The sequence below is a fragment of the Corvus moneduloides genome, chromosome 2 (genome assembly GCF_009650955.1).
Source record: "Corvus moneduloides isolate bCorMon1 chromosome 2, bCorMon1.pri, whole genome shotgun sequence".
Classification (NCBI taxonomy): domain Eukaryota; kingdom Metazoa; phylum Chordata; class Aves; order Passeriformes; family Corvidae; genus Corvus; species Corvus moneduloides.
Window position 1 is genome coordinate 28,193,518 of NC_045477.1, and position 18,615 is coordinate 28,212,132.

General features: G+C 39.8%; 1 protein-coding gene across 2 annotated transcripts in view; it reads right to left on the minus strand.

Annotated features, from left to right (window-relative positions):
* Positions 1-218: 218 nt before the first annotated feature.
* MAN1A2 (mannosidase alpha class 1A member 2) overlaps positions 219-18,615 on the minus strand; it is a 136,005-nt gene continuing 117,608 nt past the window's right edge. The window contains exons 11-14 of one of the 2 annotated variants that reach the window (XM_032098688.1): positions 14,922-15,094; positions 7,420-7,535; positions 6,202-6,329; positions 4,857-4,945 (exon numbers count right to left, since the gene is read on the minus strand). In XM_032098688.1, coding sequence (XP_031954579.1) covers positions 6,287-6,329; positions 7,420-7,535; positions 14,922-15,094 — 332 coding nt within the window. In that variant the 3' untranslated portion in view covers positions 4,857-4,945; positions 6,202-6,286. Of the gene's footprint in view, positions 4,946-6,201; positions 6,330-7,419; positions 7,536-14,921; positions 15,095-18,615 lie in introns of both variants that reach the window. The other variant, XM_032098687.1, reaches the window with a different exon arrangement.

The following is an 18,615-nucleotide window of genomic DNA, read 5'->3' on the forward strand; positions in this document are numbered from 1 at the left end:
TGAGCACTACAGGGACCTGTTAGAAGCACGTACGGGGAACAGGGGGTTAATTTTGCATTAGGGGGTCTTTATACATGTTTAAGTTGACAAAGTCCTTAGTAGAATTGCAGTGCAAATAAAAGTTGCAGCACCACCAAGCCTTTGGAATACGGACAGCTTCGCAGTCCAGTGTTACTGCAGGATGCTGCCATTGGAGGCAAAGGACAAAAACCATACCCTTTTCACTTAAAGACATTCTTTATTCAATCTTTTTTATATACAATATTATTTTTTAATCTGTAAAAAGTACATATGCAGGATTCCAGGTCAGAGGCAGAAGGTTTCCACATCAGAAGATAGACTTTCGCCCTTTTTTTATTTTGGAGGAAAAAATAATCTGTCAGTTTTAGACAAAGCAAGAATAAAGGCAGAATGCAAATCCAACTTCCACCAAGCGATTAGGATTAAAGGCAACAATTCACTGTAACAGGTCAGGCTGTCTCCTCCAACTTTGGTGGCTCCCAACTTTCCTGGGCAATTACAGAGCAGTTTGTTAGAAGGTGCTGACAGCTGAAGCAGCTCGTGCTTATCACCTCTGCTACAGTTGGACGCACACAACTTGCAAAAGAGCCTGGGTTTCCTCTTTGTATGGCAACTCCAACTCTTGAGTCAGAAGACTGTTTCTCAAAATTCAAGGAATTCAAGAGGGATGTCTTACTCAGGGTGAACGGATCTCCCAACTACAGTATGGATCAAGAGCTTGCTTTCATTTTTCTCTGGTATCAAGAAGCCTGTTTCTTATTTGTCCCCTTATAAACATGGACTAGGCTTAATAGTGTAAATATCAGGCTCAGTTTTCTAAAAGCCTGCTCCTAGAGCCCTTAAAACGTAGACTGCCTCACCATCTTCTGTGGGTGCCATCACACTGTTGATTCTTTCAGTGTTCATGCTGTCAACCTCTTCTCCATTCACACTGAGGAGAGTCACGTTTTGAAGGTTTGGAATGGCATTTTCCCATGGACAGAAGAGGGGATCATAAACGACAGCCCAATGGGCTTTGCTTAGGGGGTGCACCTCTAACCTTAAAGGATGGTATTACAGGGAATGTGTAATTACTGTCACTTATCAGAACGCAGGCAACATTCAAATCTTGTAAAATACTGGGTGGGAATATGTCAGTGCTTGGGAGCTAGAACACAGTGATCCACAAATTTGGAGCAGGCAGATGAAGGAACAGCAAAGGTGTGACTGGCACATGGAACTACTTGCTTTTCCTTCTGCTCCAGGGCACTTGCTATTTTCTATACTTTTCTTGAACATTCCCTTTTAAGGGCTATATTGTGCAGCAAAATTAACACTCAGAATATCATTCAAGGGTTTTGTTTTTATTTAGAGGACAAAGCTAAGAAGTTGACTTCTTGACTGCAGGACACACACAGCTCCGGGGTTGTTAATGGAAGCTGCAGAAATCTGGCCTCTTTGAAAAGTCAAGCTCTAATTTACTGTTGGCAGATCCTGACCAACAGGCAAGTTTGAGGCTTGGAATAAGAAAAGAACCATACATCCTTGTTTTGACTGCATGCAAACAGGAAACAGACAATTCTGGGATTTCCAGGCTCTTGCCCAAATCCAGTGTGCCAAAAATGTACATGATTTTGTTTTTTATTTTATTCTGTAAGGAGAGAGGGTATTGTAGAAATTGTAAAATGGGACAGCTACCTAAACAAAATGAGGATTGTTTTGTTAGAGAGTACAGTGCAAGACTCAGAAACAGCTAGGACTAAAAAGTCTTTTTTGTGCTTAAATTTACACTCTTATCTTCAAGAAAGTAAGACAGCAGCAACAGAATGAAAATGGCAATATTCACTGTACCTTATGTACCCAGAGGGAAAACAGTCTGAACTTTGGGTTGCACATACTGCCATTTTGTAGATCAGAACCTACTTTTCTGTGAAGGACTCAGAACGAGGGCACATCACTTCAGTCAGAAGTTTCAGCATCTGTGGTGCTTGGTAATCAAGCACATACCTCACCCAGAACCCATTACCTCCAAACTCTGCTTGATCTAGGAAATCTCAGGATGAAATTTATGAAAGACACAGCAATTAGTCCTTAAAATGCATTATTTTTGATAGACTCTGCACATCATTAGCTTCTGGAGGAAAAGGATAGTTGGTATTTTAAAGAGTGATGGAGTATGAACTGACTGTTGTTGGGGAAACCGGAAAACGAGACACGAGTCTCCTTTATTTGGTACCTGCTGCTATCTACACAAAGAAATAGAAGTACTGTACATCTGCTTTGAGAAAAACACCATCCCATAACATGAAATGGCTTAGTCCTCAATTCAGGCATTCTTATGGCAGTAAGTTAACCCACTGGGATTCATGGAGAAGTTAAATTTGAAGGGTTCCTCTTTAATTCACAAGAAGGGGATGGAGGAGGAGCAGCAATGATAAGAAGTTTGCTGCTTCTGGGACTCCAGAATTCTGTCCTTGACCTTCCTCTGAACAGACTGGCAGCCATTCTACACCTGCATTTATCAGGAGGTGTACAGGGATGGGTGTATGGGGTGGAAATGCTTCTATTATTTTTAACTCTTTTTTTTTTTTTTTAACAGAAGAGTTAGCTTTTCCTCTTTCTCCTTTACACCCAGAGAGATTTAGGAGAACAAGGCAATCAAGTGCAGTTTTAAACTAGTAAGAGTTCTCACAGGATCAGAAAAACAATTTGAAAACACAACATAACTGAACTTGGGAAAATGAAAAATTACTAGATCTTCAGTAAGTCACTGAATAACAATTAGAAAAATAAATTTATGTGGGGCCAGTAATAAGAAGCCATTTATTAAGCTACTTCTAATTTTAAATAAACAATTACTGAAATCAGTACTATTTACTATATCAATTCCTTTGTAAATTCTCAAATTATTCTTAAGATACTGCTGCAAATTACAGTAACAAAGTAACTGGGATTAAGATACAAACATTGAGACTGGAACTTTTTCCAAGCTCCATGTTTTACTTCTCTTAAACTAAAGTAACTGTCTGGAAAAAAGCATCTGATAGCATTTTTACTTAGATCATATGATGATTTCTATGTCTAAGTTAGTGTCACAGACAAATGAAGAATAATTTTGGGGGGAAACTCTACGGTCAGATGTATTATGATATGGAAAAAAGTTTTTTTGTATAAAACTTCATATAAAAACATTTTTGAGGGGAAAAATAGCACTCACTCCCTTTGCTGTAGTCCACTGAAGAGTTCTTCCACTTGCTTCAGTACAAAACCATCATCAAGATTTTTTAAGGACTCAGCCTGTGCACTAATTAGGAGGGAAACCAGCACCTAAAGGCTGTTTTTCAGCAAAGGGGCCAATCACCATGGCAAAAAGATTTAAGAGCTATATAGGAGAATAAAAAGAATAATTTGAGCTGTAAGGATTCTGAACAACAGTAAAAAGAGATTGAGGAAGACAAAACAGAAAAGACGAAAAATCTGGAAAGATTCAACTTTTTTTAGCAAATAAATGACTGAAAAAGACCCCATTTAAGCAATACTGTCCAGCCAGCCATGAAGTACTTGAAAAAAAAACCCATGCAGGTAGCAGCATCATAAATTAATGAAAGAAGAGACTCTTCAGTTTCTTTTCCCAGTCACATGTAAGAGATGTTACGCTGTTTCCAAAGAGCGTGTTGGATTTGTACTGGGGCACCCAGAAGAAAAGCAAGTTTTGTAAAGTAAATCAAAGGCAGTTTTAGGTTTCTGTCAGACACATATATATATATATATATATATATATATATACACACACACACACACATATAAGTGTAAAGAAGGTTCTGTGAATAGTCCAAAGAATGAAACTTTTAGGAAAAATCCAGCTTGTGTAGAAAAATACAAAGCAGCAAACTCTTGCTGCTTAGCTTAAGGGGAGCTTCTTTTAGTTCCATATCCAGTATCCTCCTATATAAATCATGAGACTGTTATGCTCACGTTGTCATCTCTGTTTATTTAGATAAAAGAACCAGGACTAAGAAGAGAATGGTTTTTTTCATGTGACATAATTTGGGAGGAAGAGAAACTTAGGCTCCTTCCTACTGCTATGATATACTCCAGACTCTGGCTGAGCTTGCCAAATGAACTAAGCCCACCCTGCTGACAGTGAACTACAAACCAAATGCTTACTAATTGATTTTTCTTTTTGGATAGAAACATTATTTTGAAAAGGGAAAATGAGGAGGCAATACTTTTTGCACTCTAACAGCTTAGAGGCTCTGAGAATGGCTGCCAGTCTGGATAAAGAGACACTCCTTAGAAAATTTGGACAGGTACAGAAAGAAATTCAAACCCTGATGCTGCTGGTGCAGTGGTGTTGCTTTTTGTTGTTGCTTTGTTCATGCCATCATAAAAAAAAAAAAAAAAAGAAAAAGAAAACCTAGGTATTTGGAACCCACCCAATCTGAAGAGGTGACTGTGTGTTGCTCCTTGCAACAGCAAGCAGCAAGTTCCTCTCCCTGGATAGGAAAGCTTCTTCTTCCTTGTGCTGCTGCACTGATATTATCTGTAGATTCCATGTCTTGCCAGGGTTCAAAGCGCGTGAAGTCTCTGTCCTGCAAAAATCACACTCACGTGTTTTGGTCATGTATAAAACAGAACTTTTAACTTATTTATATGTTGAAGAGCTTCGTTTCCCATGCCAATACTTGCTTGACTCGGGGGTCTAGGTTTACCAAGTGTCTGTCTGTCTCCTCTCCTGCTTAAAGTCTCAAGTGGTCCATGTAAACAAAACAGAGCTGAAAACAGTCTCTTTTCCTCTTCATAGAGCTGTTTTTATCGATATGCAGGATTTCCTGACAGTGTGGTGTTGGCTAAATGTAAAACAGGCAGAGGATGAGCTTCTGTGTTAAAAACCCAGTTGTCTAATGGTAGAAGATCATCATTGGAGAAAAGCAGATACAAATACCTGGATACCAAGACAGAGATGAAAAACACGGGTATTAAAGCAGAGCACAGGCAGGCAGGGGCAACAGAGCAGCTTCAGGCCCCACAGTTCAGCAGCTACAGCTATATACAAATTACTTGCTTTCAATCTTTGTACAGCACACACACAACCTTCCCTATTACGATGATCTAAAGTCATTGTTATTATGATCAAGCCCTTCAATGAAAAGTTGTTATAAAGACAGCATTTTAATCTTTCCAGGAAACTTGTTTTTCAAGTCTCCTGTCAAAGACTTGCAGTGTAAAATAAACATCAAGACACCAACCACAAGTATTTGGGGGACAGGAGAACAGAGAAGAAGTTGTCAAAAAACTTTTCTTAATGGAGTAAACCTCTAATCCGAACCAAAGATTTCATAACAGCACAAGAGAAGCTAGTAAACTGTGGCAGATATCTGATTTGTCATCACTGTTCTGGAAGCTGGGTCAGCTTCTGGTGAGAGAAGATGAGACAATAGATTGTGGAGAGGGGTTTTACAGATGTACTTTATAATACAATGCAGAGGACATCAAGGATGTAACAAAATAAGGGTTACTGGACATATGCAGGAAAAAAAGTATTTGATGTTCCTTTTTTCTTAATGCACATTTTTGAATGTGGTTGTGCTGTACTCTGTAGGACATACTGGTAGTAGGGATCTGTCAAAGTTTCCTAACCCAACTGCTAAAACTCAAGACATTTCCCTTGTTACAGAAAACCTGACTGTGTGAGTGCAAGCGCAACAGCGTGGGCGTACAGGATCTCTCAGCTCCTGCTTGCTTTCCTGCCATCCAGAAAAAGACAGCTCTTGCTGCAACCGACAAAGAAAGGGTGTCATTCCCGTTAGTGGACTCTGACACGTCCAGAATGTGCACACTTGTTCTGCTGTTCCTTCGTTCTCTCTCCATCAGACACTGGCAGTGTCTGCTGCTTGCAGCCATGTGTCACTGCCTGATCAATTCTCCTGCTGCCTTTACTTGCCAGCTTTATCCACAATCCAGTCAGTGGGGCTCTACTTCTTCTTTCCTTCCTCATCAATTAACTGTTTACAGATAAAAATTTTTCCAGAGATGATTCAGTTTTGTCACACCTATCTCGTCACTTTCTCCACCCTCTTCATTTGTCTTTGAAGCACCAGGCCCTTCCTTTCCTCAATACTTCTGCCTTGCTCTCTCCTGCTGGAGCTCTCTGAGCTCTTTCTCACCACAGCAGCAATATTTCATCTTACTCAAACTCACCTTCCTCATTTGATTCATGCTTTCCCTTTGAATAACTTAAGCAACCTATTTCTCCATCTTGCTCTTTTCCACTCAACAGGTACCTTCATGCCAGGTACTGCCCAAAACTGTCATAATCTGCGGTGTATCTTCAATGAATTGAAGTATCCAAGCAGCAAAAAAGCGTATTTGGGACAGTTACGAAATTTGAATTTGAGAGGAACAAAGATGCAGAAGTAATCATCAATAGCAGAAAAGATTACAGCAAGTATTCCATAAGACACATTTCATGCCCCTCTTCTGAGGAACATCTGCATTTTCCTCATGACATCACACCCAACCCTTCTGCCTTTATTTTCATTTGGGCTATCTTGCTTGACCTTATGTTCTTTGCTTTATCCCAACGTGAAACCAGTTTCCGGTTTGGCTATGCCAATTGCATCAATGTCGAAACATCTAATATCCAGCTCTTCAGTATACCTTTGTTTTGTCCCACAAGCAGGAAATGCCCCAACCCAAACGTCAGTAAAAATTTCTGAGTTCTCTCCTAGAACTGCCACCTTCTGCAATCCTTGCACTATAGTATATCCAGTTACTGAATGATGCATCAGTGAATTTTCAGATCTCCTTGTGATTATTTAAGATGCAGACAGGATTCTGGTGATACATCAAAAGTCAGCCTTGTCACCACAGAAATCCCTTAGGAGCAGATTTCATTCTCCCATTTGGCTTTTATAGGCAGATCAATCAAATAACATCGGGTCCTGGAGAGGTACTGTTTCTCTGACCTGACCTGTTTGAAACTGCTGCCTCTCTCTTTGGGACCATTGCTTTTAGTCCCCAGAAAATGAACTTGAAGAAGTAAGTGAAATAAAATTAAAGAAGACAACAGAGGAGGTAGCAGTGGCTGACTTTCTTTTTATAATGGTAACGCGAGGCAACAAAGTATTGTGATTGCGTAGAGGAATTTGGTAAGGACCAGCAGAAGGATAGAATAGCCACACTATCCCCTTACACATGATGAACTCAGAGCCCCTTCTTCCCAGTGAAACACGCTGTGATGCCTGAATTAGGCACAAGAACTGCCATTTTCAGGACCTGCTTTCTCCCTGTTCCATTTTGTGCTCCTAATACTCAAAATCACTCTTTGCTTCCATCAGCTACCTGTGGAGCCACTATATTCTTCTAGAATTTAGATGAGAGCTTTCACAGAAAGATGCAGGAATGAAAAGGACTTACTTCAAAGTTTCAGCAAGGAAAAAGCTCTGCTGTACATCGTCATATGTAGGAGATGAGGAATAGACATCCTTGACACCAGAAAAGCCACCACTAACTCGGCAATACTTCTCAATTGCCTGCAAAAAGGAAGGGAAAAGACACACAGAATTTAATTGTAGAACAAAATTTGGAAACTGTAAAGCATCAGGCTTGATCAACAAAGAAGGTGGTTCTTTTCACGCTGCATTATTCTGCCGTGAATCTCTTTGTTGGAGGATGCTATGGACATTAACAGTTTATGCTGAAAAGAATAAAAACCAGACTGGACACATACAGAAGTAGCATTCTTCCAGGGTTATTAATAACACCACATATGGCAAACTGCTACATGCTAAGAAAGTATTGTGGGGAAGAACCCTTTCCTTCCTGGGTTTTACTGTTGGCTGATATTGATGACATGACAAGGACTCCATAGACTTTTTCTCTGAGCTCGTACAGCTCCTCGTAAGTAACACCGAGTGGAACATCCATCACTCAAATCAATGCAATATGGGCTATGACGTGCACAGGAAGTAACAAACATCCCTGGATTTTGGAGCTGGAAGAGTCTGAAGAGTTACAGGAATTCTTTGACTAGTATCTAGTCACGGAGACTTACTGGAAGTAGAAACAAAATACTGTACTCATCTTTGTGGACTGTTGATTTCATCCTATAAACTCTTCTAGCTGCTGCTTTCTCCCCTCATCTCCCTCTCCTACATATGCTATTCTCTGTTTCCCCTTTATACAGTTGAAACTCACGTCAGCTTGTGTGCTGGACTGCAGCAGAGCTCTTTATCTTCAAAGGATGGAGTTTAAATCCATACATCTTCCAAGAAGGAAGGGGCCAATGGATTCCCCCTGCCCCCCAGCTCCAACACAGTACTGTGAAAAGCACAATGGAAGAGGAGGAGACTGGAAAGGAAGCATTAGCAGCTCGGAGCACCTCTCGCCTACACTTTCATTATTCCACTCGCACACACGACCTTACAGCACACAAGGATATCAGCCATTAAAACTGGCTCCGAAGAAACGACTCTGAAATGATTCACAGGTTATTTGTGCTTCCCTGCTGCTTTGACTGTGCTTCCTCAGCAGACACCAACTCTTTTAATAGATTCATGCAGGGACAGAAAAGAAGCAGGGATGAAGGAAAATGTTTGTCTCAGGATGTCTGTCATTACCAATGACTGAACGTAGCTACCTGTAGTTCAGTAATCTATGGTTCAGCCTGATAGCCTGTGTGAAGCTCCTCTCCACATGGTGCTTTAGGCCCAGATTTTTGTTAATTTTGATTTTTGCTAGTTATACTCAACAGAAGCTGAGGGGAGTCAAGGCAGGGGAGCAAATAAGTTTTGAATGATGCCCTTTTTATGCACAGAAAACAGATTCAATCAAAACTAACTCTTCAAGGACCTCACTATCGCCTTTGCATATTAGAAATACTGGGAGACAAAGAAGAATTTTCCACTGGACAAATGCACAAATAATGTCAGCAGATGCTGTCACTGAAATTGGGAGGAAAAGCAGAAAGTTGAGCAAGATACTCAGGAAAGTAAGTCACAGAGCAGTAGTACTACAGCTGACCTCCTCCTAGAATACACTCTTGCCCTGTGGAAATGTGAGACTGTTCATGAACTGAAGAATAATCCAGACTGTACAAAGTTCTTTCAAATTTCTGAAAAGCAAGGTTTTTAGAAAAGCAACTGGAGAGACTGACAAAAGGATTTTATTGGAATGGCTGTGGCTCTAGAGCCTGAGCTTATGCCAAGAAAGGTACAGTCTTTCTTGGCAAAATCTAATTCTTGCTGTAATTCCTTATCTCAAGCACTGCTTCCTCCAAGTTTGGATGGCAACACTCCATTTTTTGTTGGGACTTGAGTCTAAAAGAAGAAAGTGTCTGGATGAATTCTTTTCAGATTTGGTTGCTTGTGCAAGCTAGGGCTACACTGAGACTATTCACATGCTGAGATCTGGGTTGACCAGATTTTCCCTACCGTGAAGAGAAAGGTGTATGTGACACATCTAACCCAACAGCACCAAATGCATGACAATCTCTTTGCATGCTCTTGCACATCAAAAGTAATGCACCTACTACATAGCAGCCAAATAACATCAACAAAACAAAAAACTACAACACCACCCTCCTCACGCAAAATCAAACCAGACCAACCAACCAACAACAACAAAAAGGAAAGAAAAAAATTAATTGCTTAGCCAGCTTCTGAAGAAGTAACACATTTGCATGTTCCTCCCCTACAGCCACTAGGCAGGTGTTACATAAATAAACAAGAGCCAAAGCACTTTTGCTTTATAGGCAGAAAATAAAGTGCCTCCTCTTGCCACTATCCCCTTTTATAATACAGCAGAACATGACCTTGTGTCTGCTCTAAAGCATGGCAAGATGGAGGAGGAAGCCCCAGTGGTTACAACTTCTGCCAGAATTTCCAGCATGCAGAGCCTGACCATGCAGGTGTTTCTCTGGTGAATTAGTCAGCAACTCTGATGCTGTGTGCCACAGCTTGGACAGGAGAAACCTGCTAGTGACTGTGGCAAAATGAAAACAAGGAATAAATGGTACCACTGTTAGGACACCATCTCCTTCCTCCAGAAGAATTAAATCCCCAAGTCAGTGTAAGAGACAAAACTTGCTTATTTTAGAAACTGTAGTTAATGGACAGCACTGAGATCCTGCTCTGTGCTGCAAAGGTCTCATGCTTGGGTAACTAAGTGCAACACTGGTGAAGCCAGCAGGCCTGCAAGCTTGGAGAAAGAAAATGTATGATCTATATTAACTTTTTTTTCCTTACAATTACCAAGTAACCTTGTATCTTCAGAAATTTTTCCTTGGGAAGGCAGACTGATGCTCAGAATAGGCAAAGGATTTACCCTAGCTGATCAGAGTTCTACACAGTACAGGTAGTAATGAACTGTACAGGAAAAAAAGCCTCTGAAAGATTGCTATAGAGCTATTCATCCAAACAGAAAATTTTAAAATACAAACAAATAATTGACCTTGATTCAGAGCTGTACAGAACTTCAGGACACTGGCTGAAAAGCCTGGTGCCATAGACAAGCTGCTTAAATGCTACTTGAAAATTTCAGTGTTCTGTCTTCACACAGACCTCAGAGTATTTGGTGTAGTGGCATTGGATTTGCCACCTGGATACACTTTCAATCCAAAGTTGAAGACCAGTCTCCCCGATAAAAACAACGCTGAATTTATTGCACCCCAGAATACAGGGAAGCTCCAAGATGACTGGAAGGGTATTAAGGTAATGCTACCATTATGAGGCACTGGCAAACTGAATAATTTTAGGATGGCATACCTGATGTTAGTTCCAATCAATTACAGAAACACATGGAAAAATATAGAAGAATTAGAGGATAATTTACACCAATCAGCATCTATCTTGATTTAATTCCTTGAGAGCTACAAATTTGACAAATAAAGATAACTGCAGAGCTGTAATATAAGCTTAAAAGCTTCTAAGGCAATTGACAGGGTACTTTAACATGTTATGGGAAGACAAGGCAGCACTATACTATATCAATATAATTCAATTTAAAACTGACTGACAGTGCTCTAAGAAGGAACTGGCAATGCAAAATCATCACAAAATAGAGCTGCTTCTCACAGAGATCCACAAGGAGCAGTCTGAAGTTTTATCAATCACTGCAACACTGCTGCTGGCTAAAATGACATACGTAAATAACAGCAGACAGTGTAATCTGCTGGTAACTGGGTGCCAGACAAAATGAGTTTCATAAAACCAGGCACATACTTCTAAATCTAGTCATCAAGACTGTGTAACTGCAGATCCAGGCTAGCCTGGAAGGTAGAGACAACCTCTGGAACACAGAGACACTTCAAAGACTTCCATGGCCATGTAAGAATTCAGTCTGAGTTCCTGACATTGTGGCAGATGCACGCACAGGGACAGTAAACAGGGACACGGTAGCAGGGACACAGTTTTATTTTTGCACAGGCTGAATTTTTTTTTTTGCTGAACTCAAAACTGGAGTATGCAATTCTAGAATTCATTTTTATGGAAGGATGATGAACTAATGTAGGTTCAGGTATTTGGACAAAATGTTTTACAGTGAGAGACAATACAATTTGTTTAGTATCTTCAGTAGAGTCAGTAGCAAGCTTATGACAATCTATGAAAATCCTTTGGAAAGAAAACATGGGAGAAAAGACATTTTAAAATGGCATAGGAAGTCATAGGAAAATCCAGTGATTGAGAGCTGAAACTAGGCAAATTCAAACGGGAAATAAAACATGTTTTTTTTAACAGCAAGAGTAAATAAATAATGGAACAAACTACAAGAAGCAGTGGATTTTCTAGTTTCCTTTATTCAAGTACCAAATAGAACAGGAAAATATTCAACAGTGCGCTCCTGTCAAATACACGTGTCGCTACTCAAAAGTGACACAAAGTGAAATTTCAGTGCCTGTAACATACAGGGAGGTCAACGTGAACCTAAGTTCCTTGGAAATAAAATTTGATGTGCCTCTAGATTGGACCCCAGCTCCCTCAGTTTCTTTGAGGGTGTTTTTTGTGGCATATGTGACTTTTCTTGACTGTGCCAACAACATACCCATAAAAACTGTGCCAGTTTCTTCACCAGCTGTCATACTCACAGCTTCTAACCCATGAAACTGTGAAACCATATTTCTTTTACCTCCAGCCTATGTCTGGCTCTTTTCTGTCTACTGTAATTCACTAAGTAGAATCACAGAATGGTTTGGGTTGGAAAGGACCTCAAAGATCATCTAGTTCCAACCTCACTGCCATGGGCAGGGATGCCACTCACTAGATTAGGTTGCTCAGGGCTCCATCCAACCTGGCCTTGAACACTTACATCCACAGCTTCTCCAGGCAACCTTTTCCAGTGCTTCACCAGCCTCTCAGTAAAGAACTTCTTCCTAACATCCAATATAAATCTGTTCTTTTCAGTTTAAAACCATTGCCTCTTGACCTGTCACTATATGCCCATATAAAAACACCATCTCACTTCTTTTAATAAGCCCCCTTTAGGTACTAGAAGGCTGCAGTGAGCTCTCCCTGTGGGCTTCCCTTCCCCAGGCTGAACAATCTCAGCTCTCTCAGCCTGTCTTTGTAGGAGAAGTGCTCCCATCCTTGGATCACATTTGTGTCCCTGCCTGGAACTGCTCTAACAGGTCCATGTCCTTCTTGTGCTGAGGACCCAAGATCTGGATGCAGGTGAGGTCTCATGAGGGCAGAGAGCTACAGGTCTGTCCACTCCATCTTACTATCAATCCTCAATTTGCCTGAAGTTAGCCCGAGCTTCAGGTCTTGTCTACTATTTTCACTGTTAGTAGAAGCTCTGACGAACTGAGCAGCCTCTGTGGTGCAATCCTGCTTAGTGAGATACACAAGTCCACAGCAAACAGTTGAACCCTTCATTCACACAGCTCAGATTAGTAATTGGCTTAACATGCCTATTGTGAAGTGGTGGCTCTTACTACTTTCAAATAATTAGCCTAAAAAGGATTTTAGTCATTTTCTGTATTTACCCTGAGTATCCTGCATGCATATTTCTGTAATACTTCAGCCAGCCCTCCAGCACACCATCATCCAATTTGACTGGCCCAATACAATTGAGATGAACGTTGTCTCTTGTGCTAAGTATAGTATTAGGGAGAATTAGCCTTTTTTTCGTTAGGAAAGAGATAGAGACCCTGTCACAGGGATTTATGATCACTGAGGGAATGTAAGATTGAACTTCCTGTTTTTTCCTCCACAGATACTGGATTTGGAGAGATGTAACAAAACATGCCTTGGAAAAAGCATAGCTTTTGCATTAAAGTGCCTAAGTTTTGCCAAAAAATATAGGTAATAAATCCAAGTATGTTTCAGAGGTTGGAAGGCAAAAGGAAGACAAATTCAGACAGTGTCGTACAATAGCAGTAAGCCAACTGCTCTGCGTGTCACACCAGATTCTTCTCTATTTATAAGTGACAGAATAAACACAGCCAGAGCTGTGTGTGACAGGAAAGAAGGAAAAGTAGTGAGTAGGTGTGAGGAATAAACACAAGAACTTATTATCTACATGCAATGAACAGAAAACCCTGAGGAACAAAAAGCTTCAAGCTTCTGTGTCAGTATGATGGTGGGGTAAGAAAATTCCTAATTGTGGGAAGGAGGGGTTTGCAAAACCTTTTATGAAGAAGTCAAAAATATTTTATGGCTATGTTCAATAAAGAAATCCTTTATCAAGGAAACAAGCAGAAGAAGTCTGTAAGGACAGAGGCAATTAAGCACATGGGCTGCTTGATTTACAGCTTCGACGGAGGTTGACAGAAGGATAAAATAAAATCCTACCCCACACACAGAGAAAATTGGAGGCAGGGGAGGAGGAAGGGAGGGTTTGTTATGAAAGCATTAATGAGGACCAAGATAATGAAAGCAAATGAAAAAACTGAACAAAATGCAATTAAAAGATATGCTTTGCAGTGTGCTTAAGAGACCGATCCTGGCCTGAAAATCTTTATATTTGTAAATTCTTTAACCTATTACAAAGGACCTGACCTCAGTTTGAATCATCCAGCCATAGCTTCTGAAAGGAGCTGGTGTTAGATCAGCAAGCATTTGTAGTATCTACACAGGCAAGGAGTAGGTTATGAACTTTGTCATATTAGAAACATGCCTAGTTTGGGGAGGGGGATGATGAGACTCAATGTTCAATGTTTCGGAGACAGCGGCAATGCATTCTGGAATACAAATGCTACAAATGTGGAACCTGTCTCCAGAACAATGTAATTCTGGTTGGAACAAAACAGACTAAAAGGCAAAACTGCACTGAGTTGCAGCCTTAAAATACTTGGTCTCTTCTATGTGGTTGCAGCTGTGCTGAGAGATGGATAGGAATGAGCTCGGCTAAATATTCTGAACCTGTCTTAACTATCTTCCACCCAATAAATACAGGCATCTCAGAAGATCTCTTCCTACTTTTTCCTGGTCTCTTGCTTCTGGGCCAAAACTGAGTTTCAGCCACAGAATAAACTTATCCAGACTCCTGGTTTGTCTCTTCCTTTGCTCCTCCCTCATCTCCTTTGGCTGTAGTCAAAATATTTCATTACTGTCTTGTTATCTTTAATGCTTATTCTCATCTCTGAAACTGGTTTTGAGCTGTTTCCAAAGACTGCTGGAGTGATAGCAGGGAAGTGGAGGAACTCTCAGGGGCTGTGGACTACTGATAACAGTAGGAGTCATGACTAGCGGGTTCTATTTCCATGTCTAAAACTCACGAGCTGTGCTGAATGTACCTCTCAGCTGAGCACCTGACTCAGCAGATGTCAAACAGCAACAACTATGTGCACCCTCATATGTACCCCAGTTTTCAGGAACCTGTTGAAAATCAATTACAATTGAAGTGTTTCAGAACCATGAGACTGAAGTGGCTTCAAAGGGAAAACGCACGGAATTAAGTTACTGACGACAATTAATAGTTACCTGTGTTGCCTCCCAGCCCCACTGCCTGTACTTGGGATCGTGGGTGAATCTCCACATATACCAGTAGGTCTCAATCACCTCTGGCCTTAGGATGTAATACTTCTCATTTTGCCGTACTGCCACCGCCTCCACGCCACCATCAAATTTGAACGCTTCCGGGCCCAGCTTTAGTGCTGCAGAGGAAACAAACAACAAAAAAGCAAGAAAAAATCTATTCCAAACCAATCTTTGCGTGAAGGATGGGTAGGAGACTGCTATATGCCAAACTTGTTAAAAAAACAGAAACTAGCTTGTCGTTAAGCAGTCTCATAAATATTTCCTACTGTTGAGACCTACAATTTTTCTTATTTATCCAATAATTTATCCAATTCCTGTGAGAAAACTACCTATTTTGACAGGACTACAGTAATCCTCTTGAAAACTAATGAAACACTAAGAATATAAACACACTAACACATTCAATTTTAGCATAAAATTGAAGTGACCGACATCAGTTCTTTACAAGCAAAACACAAAAAGAAAAGAACGGTCAACACAGGTTTTGATGTCCTTTGATCCCACCCAGCACAGCAGGAAAAGATCTTGGAACTAAACCAAGTAGCATCATCCCAAATAATCTGTATCTTTATCCAAACTGTTGGTTTAAGGACATGCTGTCAGGCCACTGTAAGTGATATACTGTGATCTTCAAGTAAAGGGCTTACAACTGGCAATGAAGTCTTAACTACACCTGAAAATAAATCTCTGAACTAAGAGATTCACTATTTAAGCCCCTAAAGGAACCTGTAAAGGCCCTGTGCTGGCACCTGGAAGACTACTCATATAAGAACAACACACCTGTAGAAAAACTGTCTATAATATGAAGTTGCAATTACACATATTTTGTATTAGACAGCTGCACATTAGTCCTCAAATTTAACATTAATAATGTACTCTTATCTACAGCTGCACCTCACCATTTGTTTTGGCAGAGAATTTTTAAGGCACTGAACTCTGAAGCTGCACTCGAGCTTTAAAAATTATCAAAGCAATTAATCATGTAATTCCTATAGGCTAGAGGTTCAAATTAACCATGGCCTCATGGGTCTGGAAGGGGAACCTTAGAATACTATAAAGAAAAATACGAGCAACTCTCAGTGCATGCCCCAACAGAAAATCTCCAAAAATGTTCCTTAATCTTTTTGTTTTCAAGGGACTATGGCTCTGGATGCCAAAAGAAAAAGCATCACTCTGCTTCAGCCACATGAATGGTAAGGGAAACTCCATCAAGAAATGTTTATTTTACTTCTTTCAAAATAGGCCAGTTTTATCAGTTTCAGTTAAAAAATTAAACATCTCACTATAAAATGGAGGAGATCAGATACAGCATTCTACCTATCCAAAATTCTGAATATAAGAATGGTCATAGTGAACCAGATGGAATTTTGTCTGCTCCAGAATAACATCTCCAACAATGGCCAAAATCAAACATGGATGGGCACGTGGAAGCGCCCATCAAGTATATGAGATACCTTTTCCCATCTTTTCTACCAGCCTCTAATGTTTTTGAGCTCAAGACTTCTCCCAAACTAGACATACTTTTTTAGGTGGTCAGTAATTCTTAATAGATTGATTTCCCACGTACGTATCTGGTGCTTCCTTAAATCTGTGTAAGCCTTGAGCATCCAAAACAACCTCTGCTAAGGAGTTCCACATCTCTAACACCTATTTGATGCAGAACCACTCTCCAGTCCCTGTGCAATTCTGCAAATCTGCTGAATCCTACCTAGAATGTTCCTTTTCCACCCTGAATAATACTATCCAATTTAGTTGTGCCTTGAATGGAAACTGTTCCATGCCCTTAGTTAATCTTCTTGCCTTTCTCTGCAACTCTTCCAATTCTACTATATCCTTTGTAAAATGAGAGGACCAGCCTGAATACAGCAAAAAAAAGTGCGGACAAGATTAATACAGTGACATAACGACATTTTCTATTTTGCTCTTTCTCATTTTGTTTTTCCTGAGTGTTACTGAGTTGACATTTTCATAATCTTAAGAGCAATTTCCTGAACTGCAATGGTCAGTTAACACTCATCATCTAATATGAGTTTAGGAATAATTTTTTCATAGGTGCCTCACTTTGCATTTAACTACACTGAATTTAATTTAGTAATTTATTATGCAATTACTCATAAGGTCCTTGTGTAGCGCTTTTTTTTGCTATTATCAGCACACTGACCTTACTGTTCCTGCCCTTTCCTGATCATTTATATATGTGTATGTTTTATTTATATATAACACATATTAAAATATGAAATGGAAATATACATAATGTGTATAAATACAGTATACATTTTATACACCTATACACATATGTGTAAATATATATCAAATATTTCAGAGTACCACTGGTTAACCAGCATTTATCCATTGCAAGAGTGGACTATTTACCTCTATCCTGTTTTCTATATTATGCCTATTTTATTCCTCCGTACAGGTACTTGCTGCTTAGATAGTAACTGCTTAATGTCCCTAATTGGCCTTGGTAAAATACTTGTGAAAAAGCTGTTTAGAAATCAGGGAAACACAATAGCTATGTTAGTCTTATCCACCAAAGAAGCTGGATTTCAGGCAGTTCTGGTGACCACCACCTACAGAAATTGTGATGTCTTCTCTTGCTTTGTAGCCTGCTCATGCATTAAATCTTTAGTTATTTACTCACACCCACTGTTAATACTATTGGGCACTACAAGAAATTAAACTACCCAAGGATGGGTGACCTCTGCACATTGTGATGATTTCACCGAACCCTTATCTGAAACCAAGGATGTAAAATTAATCACAGCACTTCTACTAATAGTCGACTAAAGAAAAGAAGCTATTATGGGCACAGTACCTTTCAGGGGCCATTCTTCTAAGCCAAGAACCATCTAAGGCCATTTTACAATGCTATAGTGCTCACAATATAATCCAGATATTTTCATATTAATAGCGCTGGTAGGTTATAGTCTAGGCAGGGAGAGCAGATGAGAAACAATTTCATACAAGTGCAAAACTGCAAAGCTAAACTAGCACCATTTTAAAAGATTTTAACTGACACAAAGTTGACTTCAATGAGAGCTGTATTTAGCACTGCCAAAAAAAAGGACAAATCCTTATACTTTTTGATAAATATATTTCTAATTTTAGAAATATTTTTGAAAACATTGTTTAATGTTTTGTATGTTCCTTTAATTTAATAAATTTCCTGAAAGTAAGAAAGGATTCATAATTGTAATAATACTTGCTAGGCTCTAACTGATACAAAATAGGAGGAAGAGAACCTCCAAGGTACTTCTGTTTGAGACTCCAAACCATTGCTATTTCATACTTCTCACAAAAACATGTAATTATTCTCATTTCTTCAGCTTTGCCTGTTTAGCTGCTTACTGAGAGTCTTGGGACAGAGATAGCATCTACTCACAGCCTTGCATATGTCTCAACTGAATTCTTAGTCATCTGGCTTATTCTGCACTAGAATTGTCACACATAAAACCAGCTAAAGCTGTACCACGATTCTGAGGACAGCTCTTGTCAAGAAACTTAAAGAAGTGCAAAAAATTTCAACCTAAAATAAGCTCTCTGTAGTCAGTCAATACTTTACACACTATCAGCTAATGGCTAGGAAAATTCTTATGCACAAGGGATGGTATAATGTACTAAAAATACTGTGCGC